At 41.3% G+C, this 24,542-nt stretch overlaps 1 protein-coding gene across 2 annotated transcripts in view; it reads left to right on the forward strand.

Annotated features, from left to right (window-relative positions):
* Positions 1-24,542, forward strand: part of PSTPIP2 (proline-serine-threonine phosphatase interacting protein 2) — a 137,370-nt gene that overhangs the window by 68,188 nt on the left and 44,640 nt on the right. For both annotated transcript variants that reach the window (XM_075840714.1, XM_075840706.1), the window contains exon 5: positions 11,756-11,862. In XM_075840714.1, coding sequence (XP_075696829.1) covers positions 11,756-11,862 — 107 coding nt within the window. The remainder of the gene's footprint in view (positions 1-11,755; positions 11,863-24,542) is intronic.

Genomic DNA, 24,542 nt, shown 5'->3' on the forward strand with positions numbered 1-24,542 from the left:
CCTTATTTGTCGACTTACAAAGTATTGGTTCACATTTGCATTGGCTCTGATGTGAAATAATAAAAAGAAACCCCTGAGAAGTGACCCCATTTTGGAAACTGCACCCCTCAAGTCATTTACTAAGAGATGTAGCAAGCATTTTCACCCCACAAGTCTTTTCCATAAATTAATGCACTGTGGATGGTGCAAAGTAAAAATTTAAATTTTCCCCCAGATATGCCAATTCAGTGGCAAGTATGTCATGCCCAGCTTATGCCACTGGAGACACACCCCCTAAAAATTGTTAAAAGGGTTCTTCTGGGTATGGTGGTGCGATACATGTTGAAGTAAACTGCTATTTAGACACGCTGTACGGCTCAGAAGTGAGGGAGCGCCATTTGGCTTTTAAAGCGCAGATTTTGCTTCGTAGTAGTTTTGTTTGGAGTTTTACTGGTATTTCAGTTTATAATGTGGGGGCATACAGTGAAGGAAATAAGTATTTGATCCCTTGCTGATTTTGTAAGTTTGCCCACTGTCAAAGACATGAACAGTCTAGAATTTTTAGGCTACGTTAATTTTACCAGTGAGAGATAGATTATAGAGAAAAAAAAAAAGAAAATCACATAGTCAAAATTATATATATTTATTTGCATTGTGCACAGAGAAATAAGTATTTGATCCCCTACCAACCATTAAGAGTTCAGCCTCCTCCAGACCAGTTACACGCTCCAAATCAACTTGGTGCCTGCATTAAAGACAGCTGTCTTACATGGTCACCTGTATAAAAGACTCCTGTCCACAGACTCAATTAATCAGTCTGATTCTAACCTCTACAACATGGCCAAGACCAAAGAGCTTTCTAAGGATGTCAGGGACAAGATCATAGACCTGCACAAGGCTGGAATGGGCTACAAAACCATAAGTAAGACGCTGGGTGAGAAGGAGACAACTGTTGGTGCAATAGTAAGAAAATGGAAGACATACAAAATGACTGTCAATCGACATCGATCTGGGGCTCCATGCAAAATCTCACCTCGTGGGGTATCCTTGATCCTGAGGAAGGTGAGAGCTCAGCCGAAAACGACACGGGGGGAACTTGTTAATGATCTCAAGGCAGCTGGGACCACAGTCACCAAGAAAACCATTGGTAACACATTACGCCGTAATGGATTAAAATCCTGCAGTGCCCGCAAGGTCCCCCTGCTCAAGAAGGCACATGTACAGGCCCGTCTGAAGTTTGCAAATGAACATCTGGATGATTCTGAGAGTGATTGGGAGAAGGTGCTGTGGTCAGATGAGACTAAAATTGAGCTCTTTGGCATTAACTCAACTCGCCGTGTTTGGAGGAAGAGAAATGCTGCCTATGACCCAAAGAACACCGTCCCCACTGTCAAGCATGGAGGTGGAAACATTATGTTTTGGGGGTGTTTCTCTGCTAAGGGCACAGGACTACTTCACCGCATCAATGGGAGATTGGATGGAGCCATATACCGTCAAATCCTGAGTGACAACCTCCTTGCCTCCACCAGGACATTAAAAATGGCTCGTGGCTGGGTCTTCCAGCACGACAATGACCCGAAACATACAGCCAAGGCAACAAAGGAGTGGCTCAAATAGAAGCACATTAAGGTCTTGGAGTGGCCTAGCCAGTCTCCAGACCTTAATCCCATCGAAAATTTATGGAGGGAGCTGAAGATCCGAGTTGCCAAGCGACAGCCTCGAAATCTTAATGATTTACAGATGATCTGCAAAGAGGAGTGGGCCAAAATTCCATCTAACATGTGTGCAAACCTCATCATCAACTACAAAAAACATCTGACTGCTGTGCTTGCCAACAAGGGTTTTGCCACCAAGTATTAAGTCTTGTTTGCCAAAGGGATCTAATACTTATTTCTCTGTGCACAATGCAAATAAATATATATAATTTTGACAATGTGATTTTCTGTTTTTTTTTTTATATAATCTATCTCTCACTGGTAAAATTAACCTAGCCTAAAAATTCTAGACTGTTCATGTCTTTGACAGTGGTCAAACTTACAAAATCAGCAAGGGATCAAATACTTATTTCCTTCACTGTATGTGACATGGGCAGAGTACATCAGGGGCATATGTAAGCTGGGCAGAGTAGATCAGGGGCATAGTCAGGTGGTATAATAATGGGGTAAGCAATAAATTGATCCATAGATGTGTGTTACGCTGTGAAGCAATCCTTTCTGCACAGGCCGGTGTCGCACTGATATATGGCGTCCTTTCTTATCACCCTTTTGGTCCACACTCCGCACCTTTGCAGTTTGGGGAATTTTGCTGGGAAGTGTTGTCCTGGTATAATACGGGCACCCTCACTTCCAGTAGATATGTTTGGGAACTCCCCTCCCTGGTTCCCTAATTTTAGGGCCCCGATAAATCGCCTCTTGACAGAAGAAATGTTACCCTTGGGCCAGCACAACTGCATATTTTTTTTCCTGACTTATTGGAGCCGTAACTAATTTTATTTTTTCATAGACGTAGTGGTATGAGGGCTGTATTTTTTGTGGGACGACCTGTAGTTATTATTTGTACCATTTTGGGGTGCATGCGACTTTTTGATCACTGTTTATCCTATATTTTGGGAAGCAAGGTGACCAAAAAACAGCAATTCTGGCATAGTTTTTTTTATACAGCGTTCACCATGCGTTATAAATTACATATTAAAGGGTAGCTAAACATTTGACAAATTTCTGACATGTCATAGTGACATGGTAAACTGGTTGTCCACAGCAATCACTTGATCGGAAAATTACTACTTAGTTTCAGTGGGATGCAAATTCCAAGTCCAGAGATCCCTTCTGGACAATCAATTGCTGCAAAAAACTTGAGGACAGCATCCGTATGGCAAAAGAAAAAAAGTGTTTATTAACACATCCCAATATCAAAGTGCTACGTTTCGACTCCGCAGGAGTCTTTATCAAGCTTGTTAAAGACTCCTGCGGAGTCGAAACGTAGGACTTTGATATTGGGATGTGTTAATAAACACTTTTTTACTTTTGCCATACGGATGCTGTCCTCAAGTTTTTCGCATGTCATAGTGACATGTCAGAAGTTTGGATTGGTGGGGGTCCGAGCACTGAGACCCACACCAATCTCTAGAACGAAGCAGCTGAAGCACTCGTGTGAGCACTCAGCCGCTTCGTGTCTGTTCGGCTTTTTCCGGAAAGCTGATGTATCAGTGTACGGGCTCATAGACATTCTATTGAGTCCGTACACTGATACATTTATTTCCGGAAAAAGCCGAACAGACATGAGCAGACAGCGCTTCAGCTGCTTCGTTCTAGCGATTGGTGGGGGTCTCAGTGCTCAGACCCCAACTAATCCAAACTTCTGACGTGTCACTATGACATGTCAGAAGTTTGTCAAACGTTTAGCTACACTTTAACTTTATTCTGCGGGCCAGTACGATTCCAGCGATACCTAATTTATATCACTTTTTTATGTTTTAGAACTTTTTGCACAATAAAATTACTTTTGTAAAAAGAATGTATTTTTTCTGTCCCCATATTGTGAGAACCATTACTTTTTCATTTTTTTGTCGATGGAGTAAGGGCTTGTTTTTTGCGAGACGAGCTATAGTTTTTATTGGTACAATTTTTGGATACATGCGACTTTTTGATCACTTTTTATTTAAATTTTTGTATGACAAAGTGACCAAAAAACAGAAAATCTGGAATTGTTTTTTACGTTTTTGTTTTTTTACGCCGTTCACCGTGTGGAATATATAACATAATATGTAGTGCAATTTATTAGATCTGTCAGTCATTCACTGACAACAAGATGATTAGGCTTCGCCTCCGAGCGGGACCTAAACGGCTTCCGTAATGGCAGAGAAGGAGGCCATTGTTAGCTCTCCTGTTGCCATAGTAGCAGTCGGCAGCCGTGAGATTGCAGGGCACAGTTGCCGATCTGCTGACAACCACAAAGATGCAGCGATCCCCGTTACAGGTGGATGTCAGCTGTAACGTACAGCTGACATCCACCGCTGATGATGCCAGCTAATCTCCTGAACCGGCGCCATTTTGCCGCCGGCTACGGAAGCCTTTTAGGCCCCGCCTCCGGGCGGGGGCTGAGAGTTTTCCGTACTAGGCAGACCGGGAGGCCACTATTAGGCCTCCGGTTGCCATTGCAGCCACCGACACCCCGGCGATTTCATTGCTGGAGTGTTGATGAGCTGCAAACAACTACAATCGCTTTTGACCGCTTCTTTTAAGGGGTTAATGGCAGGGATCGAAGCTAACGACGGTCCCCGCCATTACAATAGGGTGTCAGCTGTAAGATACAGATGACATCCGGGGATGATGGCACCGGCTCAGCTTCTGAGCCGATGCCATCCATTTGTCGTAAATATACATTTTGCAGGTGATGCCCTGCCATTCCAATGATATATATTTACGACAAATGTCGGCATGGGGTTAAAGGCTTAGGGAACGTTTGCAGGTGTTTTGTGTTGATTCGCTGATTAGAGTGTGACACCATGAGACGACAATCTTCAACTTTTACCCAATATTAAAATTTTCGGAGACACTAAGGCCTCACGTACACGATCGTAGCCATGTGCACGGCCCTGATTTTCGGCTCGGCCGGGGGCAGAGTGTCACCCGCAAGCCGGCCGCAAATCGCGGGCTGTGCACACCGCGGCCATTATTTGCTTTGAGCCTGGACCGTAATAAGACATCCCCGTTCTTTCTGCGTCCGAGCTCCTGGGCCATGCACGTACTGTGGAAACCACGGTCTTGTGCATGGGTCCATAGGAATGAATGGGGCCACAATTCTCCCGTGGACGTTCGTGTGCATGTTTGCTGCTTTGCAATGGCATTTTAGCAGCTGCTCTCCTAATCCTATTAATTTGTCTGGCAGAAACCTTCCTCATTATGCCTTTATCTGAATGAACCTGTCTGTGCTCTGAATCAGCCACAAATCTTTTCGCAGTACGATGATCACGCTTACGTTTTCTTGAAATAGCCAATGTTTTCATACCTTGTCCAAGGTATTGCACTATTTCACGCTTTTCGGCAGCAGAGAGATCCTTTTTCTTTCCCATATTGCTTGAAACCTGTGGCCTGCTTAATAATGTGGAACGTCCTTCTTAAGTAGTTTTCCTTTGATTGGGCACACCTGGCAAACTAATTATCACAGGTGTCTGAGATTGATTACAATGATCCAAAGAGCCCTAAGGCTGGGTTCACACGACCTATTTTCAGACGTAAACGAGGCGTATTATGCCTCGTTTTACGTCTGAAAATAAGGCTACAATACGTCGGCAAACATCTGCCCATTCATTTGAATGGGTTTGCCGACGTACTGTGCAGACGACCTGTAATTTACGCGTCGTCGTTTGACAGCTGTCAAATGACGACGCGTAAAATGACTGCCTCGTCAAAGAAGTGCAGGACACTTCTTTGGACGTTTTTGGAGCCGTTTTCTCATAGACTCCAATGAAAACAGCTCCAAAAACGGACGTAAAAAACGCTGCGAAAATGCCGCGAAAAACGCGAGTTGCTCAAAAAACGTCTGAAAATCAGGGGCTGTTTTCCCTTGAAAGCAGCTCCGAATTTTCAGACGTTTTTGGCCACTACGTGTGCACATACCCTAAGACACAATACCATCCATGAGTTTAATTGAAAAACTAATAATTAAATGTTTATGACACTTAAATCCAATGTGCATAATAATTTGGAACACGGTGTATATATATTTGTTTTGGGGGTTACCATTGCAGTTTTAGGCCTCATGCACACGAACGTGCTTTTGCGGCCGCAATTCCCCCGAAAATCCACAGGAGAATTGTGGCCCCATTCATTCCTATGGGGCCATGCACACGACCGTGGTTTCCACGGTCTTTGCATGGCCCAGGAGCCTGGACCGCAGAAAGAACGGACATGTCTTATTACGGCCGTGTTCTGTGGTCCGGGCTTATTGAAAATAATGTGCGCGGCCATGTGCACGGCCTGCGATTTGCGAGGGGCTCGCGGCTGTCACTCCGTGGCCGGCCGACCCGAAAATCACGGCCATGCACATGGCTACGGTCGTGTGCATGAGGGCTTAGGCTTGTAGCTATTGTGAATTTTTTATTTAGAATTAAAATAAAATAGGGTTTGGTTTTGTGTCCCATAAAGTTTATAGGTAACATACACATATTTGGTGGTGTGCTTGTGAGAGTACAGGGTGTGATGTGTATACTTATGCATAACAGAAAGTGAAACATTTTCAGCCACCCTAGCAAACGCTCAAAATACATCACCAACAAAAATATTCAGCAGCAAAAGGTTCAAACATCAGTATCACTGAGCACACAGTATCATTTCAAGGATTATAGATGAAGAAAACAGACGGTATAATTTCTCAGGCTGGGTTCACACGACCTATTTTCAGGCGTAAACAAGGCGTATTATGCCTTGATTTACGCCTGAAAATACGGCTCCAATACGTCGGCAAACATCTGCCCATTCATTTGAATGGGTTTGCTGACGTACTGTGCCGACGACCTGTAATTTACGCGTCGTCGTTTGACAGCTGTCAAAAGACGACGCGTAAAATTACAGCCTCGTCAAAAGAAGTCTGAAACGTCTGAAAATCAGGTGCTGTTTTCCCTTGAAAACAGCTCCGTATTTTCAGACGTTTTTGGCTCAGCGTGTGAACATACCCTAAGGGTATGTTCACACGAGGGCGTCCGTAACGGCTGAAATTACGGGGATGTTTCAGCCTGAAAACATCCCCGTAATTTCAGCCGTACCGGCATGTGCAGGCGCTTGAACGCCGCGTCAATTACGGACGTAATTGGCGCTGCTATTCATTGGAGTCAATGAATAACGGCTCCAATTACGGCCAAAGAAGTGACAGGTCACTTCTTTGACGCGGGCGTCTATTTACGCGCCGTCATTTGACAGCGGCGCGTAAATTACGCCTCGTGTGAACAGACAAACGTCTGCCCATTGCTTTCAATGGGCAGATGTTTGTCAGCGCTATTGAGGCACTATTTTCGGACGTAATTCGGGGCAAAAACGCCCGATTTACGTCCGTAAATAGGCCGTGTGAACATACCCTAACTGTAATCTTGTTAACGCACTCTTCTGTAGAAAAAGGAGCACGAGGTTGTCGATAAATATTTGCATCTCTAACAAGGAACTAAAATCTCTTAAAATCCTTCCTTCCCTATGTATGTTTACTCAAGCAATGATTACAATATCCATTTATACACTGTGTCAAACAATGTCATGTGGAAGATTTAACCCATCATTTGCTGGAAGTTTTCTGACAAAACAGGCCTGGAGCCATGATTTTGGCATTCACCTCCTGAAACCTCATTGCTGTAGACAGCACTGAAACAAGGGTTAGGCAGAGAAGGCAGCTGCATAGGACGCCATTGGGATTACAAATCAACGCACTGCCCTTAAACGTCTTTATATGACCAGATTGGACAATATAAAGTGTAATAGTGAGAGGTGGGTGGGTTAGAGGCACATTCTGATTTTCCTGGTTTGGGCACCAAGAGAGTTTTTTCTGATCCCAACTCCCCCACCACCCCTCCGACCCCTGTCCTTAGGCAAACCGACCAGAGCTCTACCACTATGGCACAGAGAGATAAAGATAACCAACCTTAGACTATCTTAAAGAGGTTCTCTAGGAGCTTAACATAAGTGAAAAATGTATTATCGTAGACAATAATAAAATATGGAAAACTGTGCATAAAAAATATATTTAGATATATTTAACTGCTAATCAGTCCCCACTGTTTACACTGATGAGCAGCTCATAGGTTCCACTGAAGTGTGATTGACAGCAATGCTCCGAAACTACAGAAAATGCAGTCGAAAATTAAGAGACATTGAGGGCATACTATAGATAGCTTTATCTATTATCTTGTCTGCCCTGGATGGAGATGCAAAGCTTTTTATCTTTATAACTACTGCCTAATAAACTTTATTAATAAGGCAGAGGGGCCTTAACGTGGAATGCTGGGAGGGGGAGGCGGCTGTGATTGACAACTGTCATCCTATGGCCACAACCAGGATTGGTGAAGACTGTAGTACTGGCTGTTTTACCCTTTAGATGCTGTGATCAATACAGATCCTATGAGTGTGAACATTATTTTAAAGCAAAACCGTTTTGTCCTTAACCCTTTAATGACCAGGCCATTTTGCGCGTTAATGACCAACGACTATTTTTTGTTACATTCTAAGGCCCATATTCACACGACAGGGTTTCCCGGCCGTGTGACGGCCGTTCAAAAAACGGCCTTCACACGGCCGCAGTAGGAACAATAGACCGCAAATGGGGCTATTCACACGACCGATTTTTTGACGGCACGGGAAACCCGGCCATCAAAAAATGGGACATGCCTTATTTTCGGCCGTTCGCCCAGAAGTCTATGGGGCCGGGTAATACACGGCCATCACTGGAATGTGTCCTGAGTGACGGCCGTGTCTTTCGTTGCTCGCTCTCTCTCCTTCTCCCCCTCACGGTGCTAAGTGCATGTGAGGAGGAGGAGGGTATTTTTTTGCTCCCTGTAGGAGCGGAATCCCTAATCCCCGGCCACAGCTTCGGAAACGCTGTGGCCGGGGATTGGGGATTCTGCTTCAGAAGTGCCTGACGTCACTGTGTCCATATATGGACACAGTGAAGTCAGGGACTTCTCCTGGAGCGGAAACACCGGCCACAGGGTCGGGCATTACGCTTCAGAAGTGCCTGATGTCACTGTGCCCATGTGGTCCGCTCCAGGAGAAGTCCCTGACTTCACTGTGGCCGGTGTCTACGGACATTGAAGTCAGGGAATTCTCCTGGAACGGTGGCGCGATCTACAGACAGGTAGGGGGGTGCCATCTATGGGGGGTTCTGTGTAGAACGACCTACAGGGGGCTGTGTGGCATTACCTATGGGGGGTTGTGTGGCATTACCTACAATGGGCTGTGTGGTATTACCTACAGGAGGCTGTGTGGCATTACCTACAGGAGGCTGTGTGGCATTAACTACAGGGGGCTGTGTGGCATTAACTACAGGGGGCTGTGTGGCACTACCTACAGGGGGCTGTGTGGCACTACCTACACGGGGGCTGTGGCAGTATCTACATAGGGCAGTGTGTGGCATTATCTACAGAGGGTAGTGTGTGGCAAAAAATTTACAAATGAAATTCATCCGATTTTAAAACGGATGGGGAAAAAAACGGATGCAAAACGGGTCAAAATCGGCCGGAACGGAATTGGAACGAAAAAAAAACGGATGCAAAACGGGTCAAAATCGGCCGGAACGGAATTGGAACGAATGAAAAACGGATGCAAAACGACTGGGAAAAACGGTCCAAAACGGCCGTTTTTATTGGCCGACACTCGAGCCTTATCTTGTGAATAGAGCCTAAGAGTCGTAACTTTTTTTTTATTCCGTCGACATAGCCGTATAATGGCTTGTTTTTTGCGGGACGAAGTTGTATTTTTCAATTGCATCATTTTTGGGTGTATATAATATATTGATTAACTTTTATTAACTTTATTTTAGGAAAGAATTTAAAATAAACATCTATTCCAGCATTGACTTTCACATTACAAATTTACGCTGTTCACTATGCGGAATAAATAACATGTTACCTTTATTCTATGGGTTGGCACGATTATGGGGATACCAAATACGTAGAGGTTTTATATTTTCCTACGTTTGCAAAACCAAAAACCTTTTAAACAAAAAAATTACTTGTTTTTGCATCGCCCCTTTTCAAGAGCCGTAACTTTTTTTTTTATCCGTCGATGTAGCCATAAGTGGGCTTGGTTTTTGCGGGACAAGGTGTAGTTTTCATTGGTAGTATTGTGGGGTACATGGGCATTATTGATTAACTTTTATTTTCTTTTTTATGGCTCGGATGGGAGAAAAAAATAAATTTTGCGATTGTTTTTTGCGTTTTGTTTGGACGCCGTTCACCCAGCGGTTTAATTAATGCGCTAACTTTATTGTTTGAGTTGTTACGATTGCAGTGATACCATATATGCGTATGTGTTACTTTTTTTTTACACTTTTACTAAATAAAACTACTTTTTGGTGTAAAAAGTGGTTATATTTTATTTTTACTGTAATCTTTTTTTTTTTCACCATCTAAATCGCTTATATAATGCTTTGGTATACTTAGTATACTAAAGCATTATTGCCTGTCAGTGTAAAACTGACAGGCAATCTATTAGGCTCTATTAGGCTCTATTAGCTCCCTCCCTCTGTCAAACACATTAGATGCCGCTTTTGACAGCGGCATCTAATGGGTTGAACTTCCGGAATTGGAGCGCGCTTTGATTCCGGCAGTTGCGGCAGAAGCCAGGCTGTGTATAACAGCCCTAATCCTGCTGCTAATCGTGTGGGTACACTGGCAGTACCCACCCGATCAGAGCGACGGATATATCCGTCACTATGCGGGAACTAACACCTGCTTGCGACGGATATATCCGTCGCTGGTCGTTAAGGGGTAAACCTGAAAAGGCCTTAATGACCGGCTAAATTCTTTCATTTTTGCCTTTCAGCAGCCATAACTTTTTTTTATGTTTTCATTTACGCGGCTGTATGAGGCCTTGTTTTATGCAGAAGAAATTGTATTTTTTTTTTTTCTGTTTGGTGTAGACAAAATGTACTGTATACGTTTTAGAATTTATCTTTGCGACGTGAATATAAGAAAAAGTGATTTTCGGCATTTTGTTTTATTAATTAATTCTTCAGGTTATTACGATCGTGTAGATACCAAATATGTGTCGTTATTTGTTTTTAAGTGATGTATGGACAATAAAATATATTTTATGCCAAGTAATGACTTTTTTTTTGGAATATTTTTTTAATTAATTTTTTGTTACATTTTTTTTATCTCATAAAGGGATAACTTTATTTACAACTTTATTTTTTATTTATAATATTTTAGCATATTCCTGAATTTTTTCAGATTCCAGCTGTCTTCAAAAGTTGTTTTTTTTAAGTACAGGAGCTGTTAATTACAGCTCCTGTTTAGAGAATGAGCGCTCATGTGTCTTTTCTACAGCTACGCCAAAATACGTCGCTGTAGACTGGGGACCTGCACCGCCTGCCAATGTGGATCGGTCAGCTCAATATGCTGTCCTAGGTAAAGGCAGCATATTTTAGGGGCAGGTCCATTCTACTATTGTGCCATTTGGCTAGTACAAAGAATATACTGGACTCATAGTTAGAAGTCCAGCATATTCATGAGCAGAGCGCTCCCCCCGCCTCCTCACAGTGATTGATCGCTGGCTGCTTTGGATCTGCATAGAGTTTCTATCTTCTCCCCGTGTTTGTTCAGGCTTCTTCTGGTTTACTTCCACATTCCAAAAACATACTGCTTTATTTGCTTCCTATGAAATTGGCCCTAAGGTGTGTGTCTGAGATGGGGAATTTAGACTGGGACTGATGTGAGTGATGACAATATCTGTACATCTCTGTGGAATATGTTGGCACTATATAAACAACTGTAAATAAAGAAATAGTAAGATGTGTATTGAGGCATCCATAGCGACCTCTTATCTTTTCTCTGTTTCGCATCTTAGACAATAATAAACTTTGCTCAGGTTGATGATAACAACGAACATGTTTCTAGAAGATCTCATGGGTCCGGGGTTCATCTCACAACCAATAACTGAGCTTTCCTCATATGGTTCAGAATGACTTGATATAAGATTATAATAAGTTTTCACTAATGTTGAGAAGCTGTAACAAGATTGGTATGAGGTAAACACTATTCTGTCTCTTTTAATTAAATGTTTATTTTTGGCAGAAATTGACAACATCGGTCAGTGTCACATCCAGCTGGCTCAGGCTCTACGAGAAGAAGCCAAGAAAATGGAGGAGTTCAGAGAGCGGCAGAAAGCAGAGCGTAAGAAGGTAAGACAGATACCATGTTGTCAAGGAGGCATCGTGGGGATTTATATCACCATCTGCATTAATGCTCACACATATACGTACATGCCTCTGTACAAGCTAGTTAGGATATAGCTATTGATGTAGATTGTATTATGGTCATGTCCAGTGGTCGGTCATGTTGGGGATTGTAGTGTTCTATGTACAGAGTATAATAGAATTGTATTATGATCATTTCCAGTGGTGGGGTCATGTTGGGAGGTGTAGTGATCTATGTAAAGAGTATAATAGAATTGTATTATGTCATGTCCAGTGGTCAGCTCATATTGGGAGGTGTAGTGTTAAATATAGAGTATAATAGAATTGTATTATGTCATGTCCAGTGGTCACGTCATGTTGGGAGGTTCAGTGTTATATGTAGAGTATAATAGAATTGTATTATGGTCATGTCATGTTGGGAGGTGTAATGTTCTATGCATAGAGTATAATAGAAGTGTATTATTGTCATGTCCAGTGGTGGGGTCATGTTGGGAGGTGTAGTGTTATTTGTACAGAGTATAATAGAATTATATTATGATTATGTCCATTAATGGGGTCATGTTGGGAGGTGTAGTGTTCTATGTATAGAGTATAATAGAAATGTATTATGATCATGTCCAGTGGTTAGGTTATGTTATGTTGGGAGGTGTAGTGTTCTATGTACAGTGTATAATAGAATTGTATTATGGTTATGTCCAGTGGTGGGGTCATGTTGGGAGGTGTAGTGTTCTATGTAGAGAGTATAATATAATTATATTATGGTCATGCTGGGAGGTGTAGTGTTCTTGTTGTAAATATAGTTCACAGGTGGAGCATAAAGTAAAGTTATTCCAGCAAACTCAGAGCAACATGAATAAGTAAACCTGGTAAAGCCTGGTGGAGCATGGTTACCTGAGCAGGAGAGCAGACACACCAAACTGAGCTCCGTGAGCAATAGTTTCCATACAGCTCAATCTGCACTAAAGGAGGCTGTTTTCCCACCCTCCTGGTGGGCACCGGACACTGCCATTCACCATTCCTGCCTGGGAGAGCATTTTTTGTCCGTTTTAGCGGACATCCGAAATTGCGGCCTAGGTAAGGCCTGAAGCCGGGGACTAAAATTTTGCCCGCGACCACTAATGCGGGAGTTACGGCCGGAAGAGAGGCAGCAAAGAAGAATAAAGTGAGGCCGCCACCACATACAACCCTGCCCTACCATATCCCCTGCTCCGGAGCACTTTGCAGCCGCAGCAGTAGTTTTAAGACACAAAGGCTGAGATCAAGGGTGAAGCCGGGGACTAAATTTTTGTGACTTCCCAGAAGGGAGTTAGAAACAGAGTAGAGGAGGCCTTCTGGAGGAAGGAGAAGACGACTGACATACCACTGCCCCTGAAAACTACGTAGGTAGTGCAATGTATTAGAAAAAAAATCTGACAGACAGTTGGACCTTCAAGTCCCCTAGTGGGACTAAAGTAAAGTGTAAAAAAAAGTGAAAAAACAAATGTGAAAAAAAGTTTTAAAAAATATAATAAAAGTTCTAAGTAATAAAATAAAACACAATTGCCCTTTTTCCCTTATCAAGTCCTTTATTATTGAAAAAAATAAATAAACCATACATATTTGATATTGCCGCGACCGTAACGGCCTAAACCATAAAAACATTATGTTATTTATTCCACGTGGTGAACGGCGTAAAAAAAACCTTAAAAAATAATGCCAGAATTTCTGTTTTTTAGTCACTTTGCCCTACATAAATTGAAATAAAAAGTAATCAAAACAGGGGCGGACATACCGCATGTGCAGCCGGTGCAGCTGCACAAGGGCCCCGCGTGGGAAGGGGGCCCGTTCCTCTGCTGGCCGACTCAGTTCTCAGCTGCGCGATGCTGAGGACTGAGACAGAGGCCCGTCACCCGCCGCAGCCCCCATCCTCCTGTCTCGGTCTGTGTTACAAGTGTACAAGGCTGCACTGGTGACGCGCTGCCGATGGCACGTGACCGCTGCTGCCAATAACTCCTCATTGGTGTGCTGCTGAGGACAGTAGTTCCACAGCAAATCGCTGTTGAGGGCATTGATTGGCTGCAGCGGTCATGTGCCATCGACCGCGCGTCACCACAGCAGCTTTGTAAACACAGAAAGGGATAGGGGCTGCGGAGGGGGAACGGAGGCGCCGGAGGAGGTGAGTATAGGTTTTTCATTTTCTTTGCCCACATTTAGGGACTTAGTTTAGATAAGAATTTAACCCGGAAAAAAATGTGTTACTTGTGTTCTAAACTGGTAATAAAATGTACAATATAAATCTTCCTTCATAATTTTTATTAGTAAGGTTTATTTTTATATGCATATATATGTTTAGGTAACTTTGTCGGTATTGGGGGGGGGGGCAGGGGGGCCCTGGCACATTATCTGCACAGGGGCCTTTTGCAGTCTGTGTCCGCCACTGAATCAAAAAGTCGCATGTATCAAAAAATGGTGCCTATAAAAACTATTGCTCGTCTCGCAAAAAACAGCCCTCACACAGCTCCGTCGATGAAAAAATAAAAAAGTTATGGTTCTCACAACATGGCGACAGAAAAAATACATTATTTTTACAAAAGTAATTTTATTGTGCAGAAAGTTGTAAAACATAAAAAAGTTCTATAAATTAGGTATCGCTGGAATTGGACTGACCCGCAGAATAAAGGTAACATGTAATTTATAATGCATGGTGAACGCTGTATAAAAAACCCTTAAAAAACTTTGCCAGAATTATTGTTTTTTGGTCACCTTGCCTCTCAAAAAATAGGATAAAAGGTGATCAAAAAGTCGCATGTACCCCAAAATGGTACCAATAATAACTATAGCTCGTCCCGCAAAAAAACAGCCTTCATACCACTACGTCTATAAAAAATAAAATTACTTAAGGCTTCCATAAGTCAGGAAATTAAAAATATGCAGTTGTGCAGATCAGAGGGGAACATTTAATCTGTTTCAAGAGGCGATTTATCGGGGCCCTAAAATTAGGGAACCAGGAAGGGGGGCCCAAACATATCTACTAGAGGCGAGGGTGCCCGTATTATACCAGGACAACACTTCCTAGCAAAATTACCCAAACTGCAAAGGTGCGGAGTGTGGACCAAATGGGGGATAAGTAAAGACACCGTTTATCAGTGCGACACCGGCCTGTGCAGAAATGATTGCTTCACAGTGTAACACACATCTATGGATTATTTTATTGTTTACCCCATTATTATACCACCTGACTATGCCCCTGATGTACTCTGCCCAGCTTACATGTGCCCCCACATTATTAACGGAAACACCAGCAATACTCAAACAACACTACTATCAAGCAAAATCTACACTTCAAAAGCCAAATGGCGCTACCACCCATCTGAGCCCTACAGCGTGCCCAAACAGCAGTTTACTTCCACATATATGGCACCGCCATACCCGGGAGAACCCTTTTAACAATTTTTCTGGTGTGTGTCTCCAGTGGCATAAGCTGGGCACGACATACTTGCCACCGAATTGGCAATTCTGGGGAAAAATTCAAATTTTTACTTTGCACCATATACAGCGCATTTATTTATGGAAAAGACCTGTGGGGTGAAATGGCTCACTACACCCCTTAATAAATGCCTTGAGGGGTGTAGTTTCTAAAATGGGGTCACTTCTGGGGGGTTTCTTTTATTATTTCCCATCTGAGCCTCTGCAATTGTGAACCAATTCTGTGTAAATCGCCATATTAGGATTCAATTTCGCATGCTATTCTCTCACTACTGAGCCCTGTCAAATGTCCAGGCAAAAGATTAGTGCCCCATGTAGGGTGATTCTAAAACTGGGAAACACAGCATAATAATTAGAGAGCTGTCTTGTTATGGTGGCACAAGCTGGGCACCACATATTGGCATATCTATTGAAAAATCCCATTTTCACTCTGCAATATCGAGTGCACACTAATTTATGCAAAACACCTGCAGGGTTAACATGCTCACTACACCCCTAGGTGAATACCTTGAGGGGTCTAGTTTCCAAAATGGGGGTCACTTTTGGGGGGTTTCCACTGTTTTGGTCCCACAGTGGTTTTGCAAATGCTACATAGCAACCAGAAACCAATCCAGCAAAATCTGTACTCTGAAAGCCAAATGGCACTCCTTCCCTTCTGAGCCCTGCCGTGTGGCCAAAAATGAGTTTATAGCCACAGATGGGGTATTGCCATACTCGGGAGAAATTGCTTAACAAATGTTGTTTTTCTGCTTTCTTTTTTGAGAAAATGAAAAATTTTGCGCTAAAGCTACGTCTTATTGGAAAAAAATTTTCTTTTTATTTTCACTGCCCATTTCAAATAAAATCTATGAAACAGCTGTGGGCTAAAAATGCTTACTCCACCACGAGATTAATTCCTCAAGGGGTGTATTATCACAAATGGAGTCCCTTTTGGGTAGTTTCCACTGTACTGGTACCTTAGGGGCTTTGCAAAAGCGACTTGGTCTCAAGAAACCAATCCAGCAAAACCTGTGCTCCAAAAGCCAAATGCCGCTCCTTCTTTTCTGTTCCTTGCCATGTGCCCAAACAGCAGTTTATGACCACATATGGGGTATTTCCATACTCCAGAGAAGTTGCTTTACAAATGTTGGGGTTCTTTTTTTTCTTTATTTGTTGAGAAAATGAAAAATTTTGAGCTAAAGCTACGTCTTATTGAAGAAAAAGGATTGTTTTTATTTTCACTGCCCAATTCTAATAAATTCTATGAAACACCTGTGGGGTCACAATGATCACTACACCCATAGATTAATTCTTCAAGGGGTGTAGCTACCTAAATGGAGTTACTTTTTGGGCGTTTTCATTGTTTTGTCCCCTCAGGGGCTCTGCAAATGTGACATGGCCTCCACAAACCATTCCTGCTAAATTTTAGCTCCAAAAGCCAGATAGCGCTCTTTCCATTCTAACACCTGCTGTGTGTCCAAACAGCCATTTATTACCACATATGGGGTATTGTTTTACTCGCGAGAAGTTGCTTTACAAATTTTGCAGTGCTTTTTCTCCTTTAGTCCTTGTGTAAATGAGAAAAAATTAGCTAAACCTACATTTTCTTTGAAAGAATGTAGATTTCCATTTTCACGGCCTACTTCCAATAATTTCTGCAATAAACCTGTAGGGTCAAAATGCTCACTATATCCCTAGATAATTTCCTTAAGCTGTGTAGTTTCCCAAATGGGGTCACTTTTGGGGGATTTCCACTGTTTTGGCACCGCAAGAGCCCTTCAAACCCGACATGGTGCCAAAAATATATTCTAATAAAAAGGAGGCCCAAAATCCTATAGGTGCTCCTTTGCTTCTGAGGACACTGCTTCAGTCCATTAGCACACTAGGGCCACATGTGGGATATTTCCTAAAACTGCAGAACCTGGGCAATAAATATTGAGTTGCGTTTCTCTGGTAAAACTTTGTGTTACAAAAAAAATGGATTCAAAATGAATTTCTGCAACAACAAAAAATGAAATTTGTAAATTTCACCTCTACTTTGGTTTAATTCCTGTGAAACGTCTAAAGGGTTAAGAAACTTTCTAAATGCTGTTTTGAATACTTTGAGGGGTGAAGTTTTTAAAATTGGGTGACTTTTTGGAGGTTTCTAATATATAAGGCCCTAAAAGCCACTTCACAACTGAAATGGCCCCTGTAAAAATAGCCTTTTGAAATTTTCTTGAAAATTTGAGAAATTGCTGCTAAAGTTCTAAGCCTTGTAACGTCCTAGAAAAATAAAAGGATGTTTAAAAAACGATGTCAATCTAATGTAGACATATGGGGGATGTTAATTAGCAACTATTTAGTGTGGTATATCTGCCTGTCTTACAAGCAGATACATTTAAATTTAGAAAAATGCAAATGTTGCAATTTTTCGCTAAATTTTGGTGTTTTTCACATTTAAATACTGAATGTATCGAGCAAATTTTGCCAGTAACATAAAGTCCAATGTGTCACGAGAAAACAGTCTCAGAATCGCTTGGATAGGTTAAAGCATTCCCAAGTTATTACCACATAAAATGAAACATGTCAGATTTGAAAAATGAGGCTCTGTCAGGAAGGTCAAAAGTGGCTAAAGAGGGAAGGGGTTAAAGAGATGGGTCTATAATTTCCACAGGTAGTTGGGTCCTTTCCTTCTTTAGGAATTAAAGTGATGTGTGCGGTTAAGTCTCTTTACGTAAGGGGTTCTTTAAATCTATGGTGTTGAAGTATTGTGTTAGAAAAGGAGACAAAGTTTCTCTAAATATTTTATAGTAAGTCATGGAAAACCCATCTGGACCTGGACTTTTGCCTTTTGGGCTAGTGTTAATAGCAGTATCTATTTCTTGTTTTGTGAAGGGGAAGTCAACATTTGACTCTGGGCTTCTGAAATGTAAGGGAGTGATATCTTGTCTAATAATTTATTTATGGCTTGAGTTTTACTAGTCAATGTTTGGTCGTTGTTTGCTAAGTTATATAGTTCTGATAAAAGGAGCAAAATTCCTTGGCTATATCTTCCGTTGCGTAGATAAGTTTATTTCTTTTGTCCTTTATTTTGGGTATAAAGGTGTTTGTGTGTTGTTTCTTAATTAGGTTGGCTAATCTCTTCCCACATTTATCTGAATTCATGTACATTTTGAATTTTGCAAAGTAAATATTTGTTTCGGTGTTATAGTTTACCCCCTTCACGACCACCACGCGTAGATTAACGGGCTACAAAGCTGGTCGTTGTGCCTGCAGCCCGTTAATCCACGTGTGCTCCTAACAGAGCACACAGACGCTCCCCGCAGCCCGGCATCTCCCAGTACAGGCTGCTACTAGCAGCCTTAGTACTGGGGGAAAACATCGGGTTGGATCACAGCGGTGATCCGAACCGATTAACCCCTTAATTGCGGCAGTCAATAGTGACCGCCGCATTTAAGTTGTTATAGCAACATCGGCACCCCGCTACGCGATTGCGGGGGCCGATTGTTGCGGGGGGGGGGGGCGATTGCTATGGCAACCGGAAGCCTAACAAAGGCTTCCTATCTGTCATTACGTTAGCCGATTAGGCCCCGCCCGGAGGCGGAGCCTGATCGGCTTGCTGTCAGTGAACAACTGACAGTTCTAATACATTGCACTACATGGGTAGTGCAATGTATTAGAACATCAAACAAACAGTTGGACCTTCAAGTCCCCTAGTGGGACTAAAGAAAAGTGTAAAAAAAAAGTGTAAAAAAAAGTAAAAATAAAAGTTGTAAAAATACAATAAAAGTTTCAAATAATAACACAAAACACAATCGCCCTTTTTCTTTTATCAAGTCATTTATTATTGAAAAAAATAATAAAGCCATACATATTTGGTATCGCTGCGACCGTAACGACCTTAACTATAAAAATATTATGTTATTTATTTCGCACAGTGAACGCCGTAAAAAAAAAACTAAAAAATACTGACATAATTGCTATTTTTTGGTCACTGTCTTCCAAAAATTTAAATAAAAAGTGATCAAAAAGTCGCATTTATCCAAAAATGGTACCTATAAAAACTATAACTCGTCTCGCTAAAAATAAGCCCTCATACAGCTCCGTCAACGGAAAAATTAAAACCGTTATGGCTCTCACAACTTGGTGACAGAAAAAATCCATTCTCTTTACAAAAGTTATTTTATTGTGCAAAAAGTTGTAAAACGTAAAAAGGTTCTATAAATTATGTATCGTCGGAATCGGACTGACCCGCAGAATAAAGGTAACATGTAATTTATAACGATTGGTGAACGCTGTATAAAAAGAATAAAAAAAAATAATGTCAGAATTGCTGTTTTTTGGTCACCTGGCCTCCCAAAAAAAAAGTGACCAAAAAGTCGCATGTACCCCAAAATGGTACCAATAAAAACTACAGCTCGTCCCACAACAAACCAGCCCTCATACCGCTACGTCTATGAAAAAATAAAATTAGTTAAGGCTCCAATAAGCCAGGAAATAAAAATATGCAGTTGTGCCGGCCTGAGGGGAACATTTCTTCTGTTTCAAGTGGCGAATTATCAAGGACCTAAAATTAGGGAACCAGGAAAGGGAGGGTCCAAACATATCTGCTGTAAGCTACGGTGCCCGTATTATACCAGGAAAACACTTCTCAGCAAAATTCCTCAAACTGCAAAGGTGCGGAGTGTGGACCAAAAGGGGCATAAGAAAGGACGCCATATATCAGTGCGACACCGGCCTGTGCAGAAAGGATTGTGTCACAGTGTAACACACATCTATGGATCATTTTATTGTTTTTGTTTACCCTATTATTATACCACCTGACTATGCCCCTTATATACTCCGCCCGGCTTACATGTACCCCCACATTATAAACGGAAACACCAGTAAGACTCAATACAAAACTACTACAAGCAAAATCCACGCTCCAAAAGCCAAATGGCCCTACCTCCCTTCTGAACCCTACAGTGTGCCTAAACAGCAGTTTACTTCCACATATATGGCATCGCCATACCCGGGAGAACCCTTTTAACAATTTTTGGGGTGTGTGTCTCCAGTGGCACAAGCTGGGCGCCACATATTGGCATCTATAGAAAAAAATCCCATTTTCAGTCTGCAACATCGAGTGCACACCAATTTCTGCCAATCACGTGTGGTGTTAATATGCTCACTACAACCCTAAGTGAATACCTTGAGGGGTGTAGTTTCAAAAATGGGGTCACTTCTGGGGGGGGATCCACTGTTTTGGTCCCACAGGGACTTTGCAAATGCGACATAGCGCCCAGAAACCAATCCAGCAAAATCTGTACTCCAAAAGCCAAATGGCGCTCCTTCCCTTCTGAGCCCTACTCTGTTCCCAAACAGCCATTTATGACCACATATGTGGTATTGCCATACACAGGAGAAGTTGCTTTACAAGTGTTGTGGTGCTTTTTTTCATTTATTTGTTGAGAAAATGAAACATTTTCAGCTAAAACTACGTCTTATTGAAGAAAAAGGATTTTTTTTTATTTTCACTGCCCAATTCTAATAAAATCTATGAAACCCCTGTGGGTTCAAAATGCTCACTACACCCCTAGATGGATTCTTCAAGGGGTGTAGTTTCCTAAATGGAGTCAATTTTTTGGTGTTTTCACTGTTTTGGTCCCTTAGGGGCTTTGCAAATGCGACGTGGTCTCCACAAACCATTCCTGCTAAATTTGAGCTGCAAAAGCCAAATGGCGCTCTTTCCCTTCTAAGCCCTGCCGTGTGTCCAAACAGCCGTTTATTACTACATGTGGGGTATTGTTTTACTCGGGAGAAATTTCTTTACAAATGTAGTGGTGCATTTTCTCCTTTTAGTCCTTGTGGAAATTAGAAAAAATTAGCTAAACCTACATTTTCTTTGAAAGAATGTATATTTTCATTTTCACGGCCTACTTCCAATAATTTCTCCCAAAAATCTGCGGGGTCAAAATGCTCACTATACCCCTAGATAATTTCCTCAAGGGGTATAGTTTCCGAAATGGGTTCACTTTTGGGGGATTTCCACTGTTTTGGCGCCGCAAGAGCCTTTCAGACCCGACATGGTGCCTAAAATATTTTCTAATAAAAAAGGAGGCCCAAAATCCTCTAGGTGCTCCTTTGTTTCTGAGGCCTGTGCTGCAGTCAATAAGTTCACTAGGGCCACATGTGGGGTATTTCTAAAAACTGCAGAATCTGGGCAATAGATATTGAGTTGCGTTTCTCTGGTAAAACTTTTTGCATTACAAAAAAAATAGATGAAAAATGAATTTCTGCAAAAAAAAAAAAGAAATTTGAAAATTTCACATCTACTTTGCCTTAATTCCTGTGAAACATCTAAAGGGTTAAGAAACTTTCTAAATGCTGTTTTGAATACTTTGAGGGGTGAAGTTTTTAAAATGGGGTGACTTATTGAGGGTTTCTAATATATAAGGCCCTAAATTCCACTTCACAACTGAACTGGTCCCTGTAAAAATAGCCTTTTGAAATTTTCTTGAAAATGTGAGAAATTGCTGCTAAAGTTCTAACCCTTGTGATGTCATAGAAAAATAAAAGGATGTTCAAAAAACAATGGCAATCTAAAGTAAACATATGGGTGATGTTAATTAGCAACAATTTTGTGTGGTATTACCATCTGTCTTACAAGCAGATACATATAAATTTAGAAAAATGCTAATTTTTGAAATTTTTCGCTAAATTTTGGTGTTTTTCACAATTAAATACTTAATGTATCGAGCAAATTTTACCAGTAACATAAAGTCCAATGTGTCACGAGAAAACAATCTCAGAATCGCTCGGATAGGTAAAAGCATTCCAAAGTTATTACCACATAAAGTGAAACATGTCAGATTTGAAAAAATTGGCTGTGTCCTGAAGGCCAAAACAGGCTGTGTCCTGAAGGGGTTAATAAGTCTTTTAGTTCTGTTCGGAGTTTGAATAGTTCTTTTTCTGACTCTGTACATAAAGATTTCTTATGTTTTAGTTCTAAAATATTTATTTGTTCTAAAAGATTTGTGATTTTTTTGTTGTTTTCTTTTTTTCCTTGAGCCTAATTCAATTAGAAAACCTCTAACCACCACTTTATGTGCTTCCCAGGTAGTCAGATTACAGTTATTATCAGGGCAGTTGTCTAGAAAGTAGTCTTGTATACGTGAGAGCAAGTAGGTTCTGTCTTCTTTGCTTGTAAGTAAACTGTCGTTCAGCTTCCAATTAAAATAATAATTATTTTGTGTCTTAGAGATTGAAAGTGTTAGTAAGAGAGGGGCATGGTCTGTGTAATTGAACCGTATTTTACCTGTGTTATAGCATTAATCAGGGAGTGAGGAATAAATAAGTAATCTATTCTGGAATATTTTTTTATGAACGGTTGAGTAAAATGGGTAGTCTTTGGTGGAAGGGTTTCGAATTCTCCATGCATCAAATAAATGAGCCTCTGAGAAGAGCTTTTTTTATAGCTTTGAGCTTCTTGTATGAGATTGACGAACTATTGTTGGAAGTATCTAATGAGGGGTGCAGTGGTGTGTTGAAGTCACCATCTATAATTAATTCACCCTCCTTGAACTTCTCCAGTTTTTGTAATGTTTGTTTGAAAAATTTCTCCTGGTTAATGTTAGGAGCGTATATATTTACAAACGTGAATATTCTATCGAAAATTGTTCCTTAAAACCCCTTAATACCGAAGGTATTTTAAACCTTAATGACCGAGCAATTTTTTAAGTTTTTCCATCATCGCATTCCAAGAGCTATAACTTTTTTATTTTTGCGCCGACATAGCTGTATAAGGACTTTTCTTTTGCGGGACAAGTTGTGCTTTACAATAGCACCATTTTGGGGTACATATAATTTCTTGATTAACTTTTGAATAACTTTTTTTGTGGGGTACTGGAAAAAAAACAGAAACGTCGCCATTTTTTGCATCTTCATTTTACGCCGTTTACCGTATGGTATAAATAACATAATAACTTTATTCAGTGGCTTGTTACAATTGCGGCGATACCAAATTTATATGGATTTTTTTATGTTTTCCTACTTTTACACAGTAAAAACAATTTTTTTTCAAAATTATTTGCTTTTGTGTCACCATATTTTAAGAGTCATAACTTTTTTTATTTTTTGACCGATGCAGCTGTATGAGGGCTTTTTTTTGCGGGACGACTTGTAGTTTTTATTGGTACCATTTTGGAGTAGATGCGACGGTTTGATCACTTTTTATCAAATTCTTTTGAAGGCAGGATGACCAGAAAACAGCAATTCTGGCGTTTTTTATTAGATTTTTTACGTAAACCGTTCACCGTGCGGGTTAAATAATGTAATTGTTTTGTAGTTGCGTTCGTTACGAATGCGGTGATACCAAATATGAGTAACTTTTTTTCATAATAAACTATTTTGCAAGGGGAAAAAGTGTGGTTTTTTTTTTGGGACATTTAGTTATTTATTTAACTGTTTTTTTCTTTTTTTTTAGTCCCACTGGGGGACTTTACTGTGCAAACTTTTGATCACGTTTATAATACACTTCAATACTTCTGTATTGCAGTGTATTATTGCCTGTCAGTGTAAAACTGACAGGCACCTATTAGGTCATGCCTCTGGCATGGCCTAACAGGCAATCACTAAAGGCAGACCTGGGGGCCTTTGTTAGGCCCCCAGGCTGCTGTAAAACCCATCGGCACCACGCGATGCAAACAGGGATTCCAGTGGGATGAGAGAGCGAGCCCCCTCCCTCTAAAATCACTCAGATGCGGCGCTTACTAACAGCCCGGGCTTCAGCAGCACCCCGCACGATGTGGGGAAAGTTCTTCTAAAGTGCTGACGTGAAAAGGCGGCACTTCAGTAGAACTACCCTGAACGGCCGACGTAAAAACACTATATGCCGGTCGTTAAGGGGTTAATAAACAACGACGTTAAACTATTCGCAAAAACAATAGTCAACAGAATTAAAATATTCTTGCGAAACATTATCAGCCTAGGACAATTGGGGTTTACACCAGGTAGAGAAGCCAAAGACAACACTGTTCGAATTCTGAACATGATCCATGCTGCACAGATTCAAAACATACCGTTAGCGCTTCTCACAACGGACGCTGAAAAGGCTTTCGATAGGGTAGACTGGCTTTTTTTTAAACTGACACTCCAGAAATTTGGACTACCACCAATATTTATAGGAAAAATTATGACCCTATACAATAAACCATCAGCTAGAATCAAAATAAATGGTGAACTTTTGCATCACTTCCAAA

Source organism: Rhinoderma darwinii, chromosome 1, assembly GCF_050947455.1.
Source record: "Rhinoderma darwinii isolate aRhiDar2 chromosome 1, aRhiDar2.hap1, whole genome shotgun sequence".
NCBI lineage: Eukaryota > Metazoa > Chordata > Amphibia > Anura > Rhinodermatidae > Rhinoderma > Rhinoderma darwinii.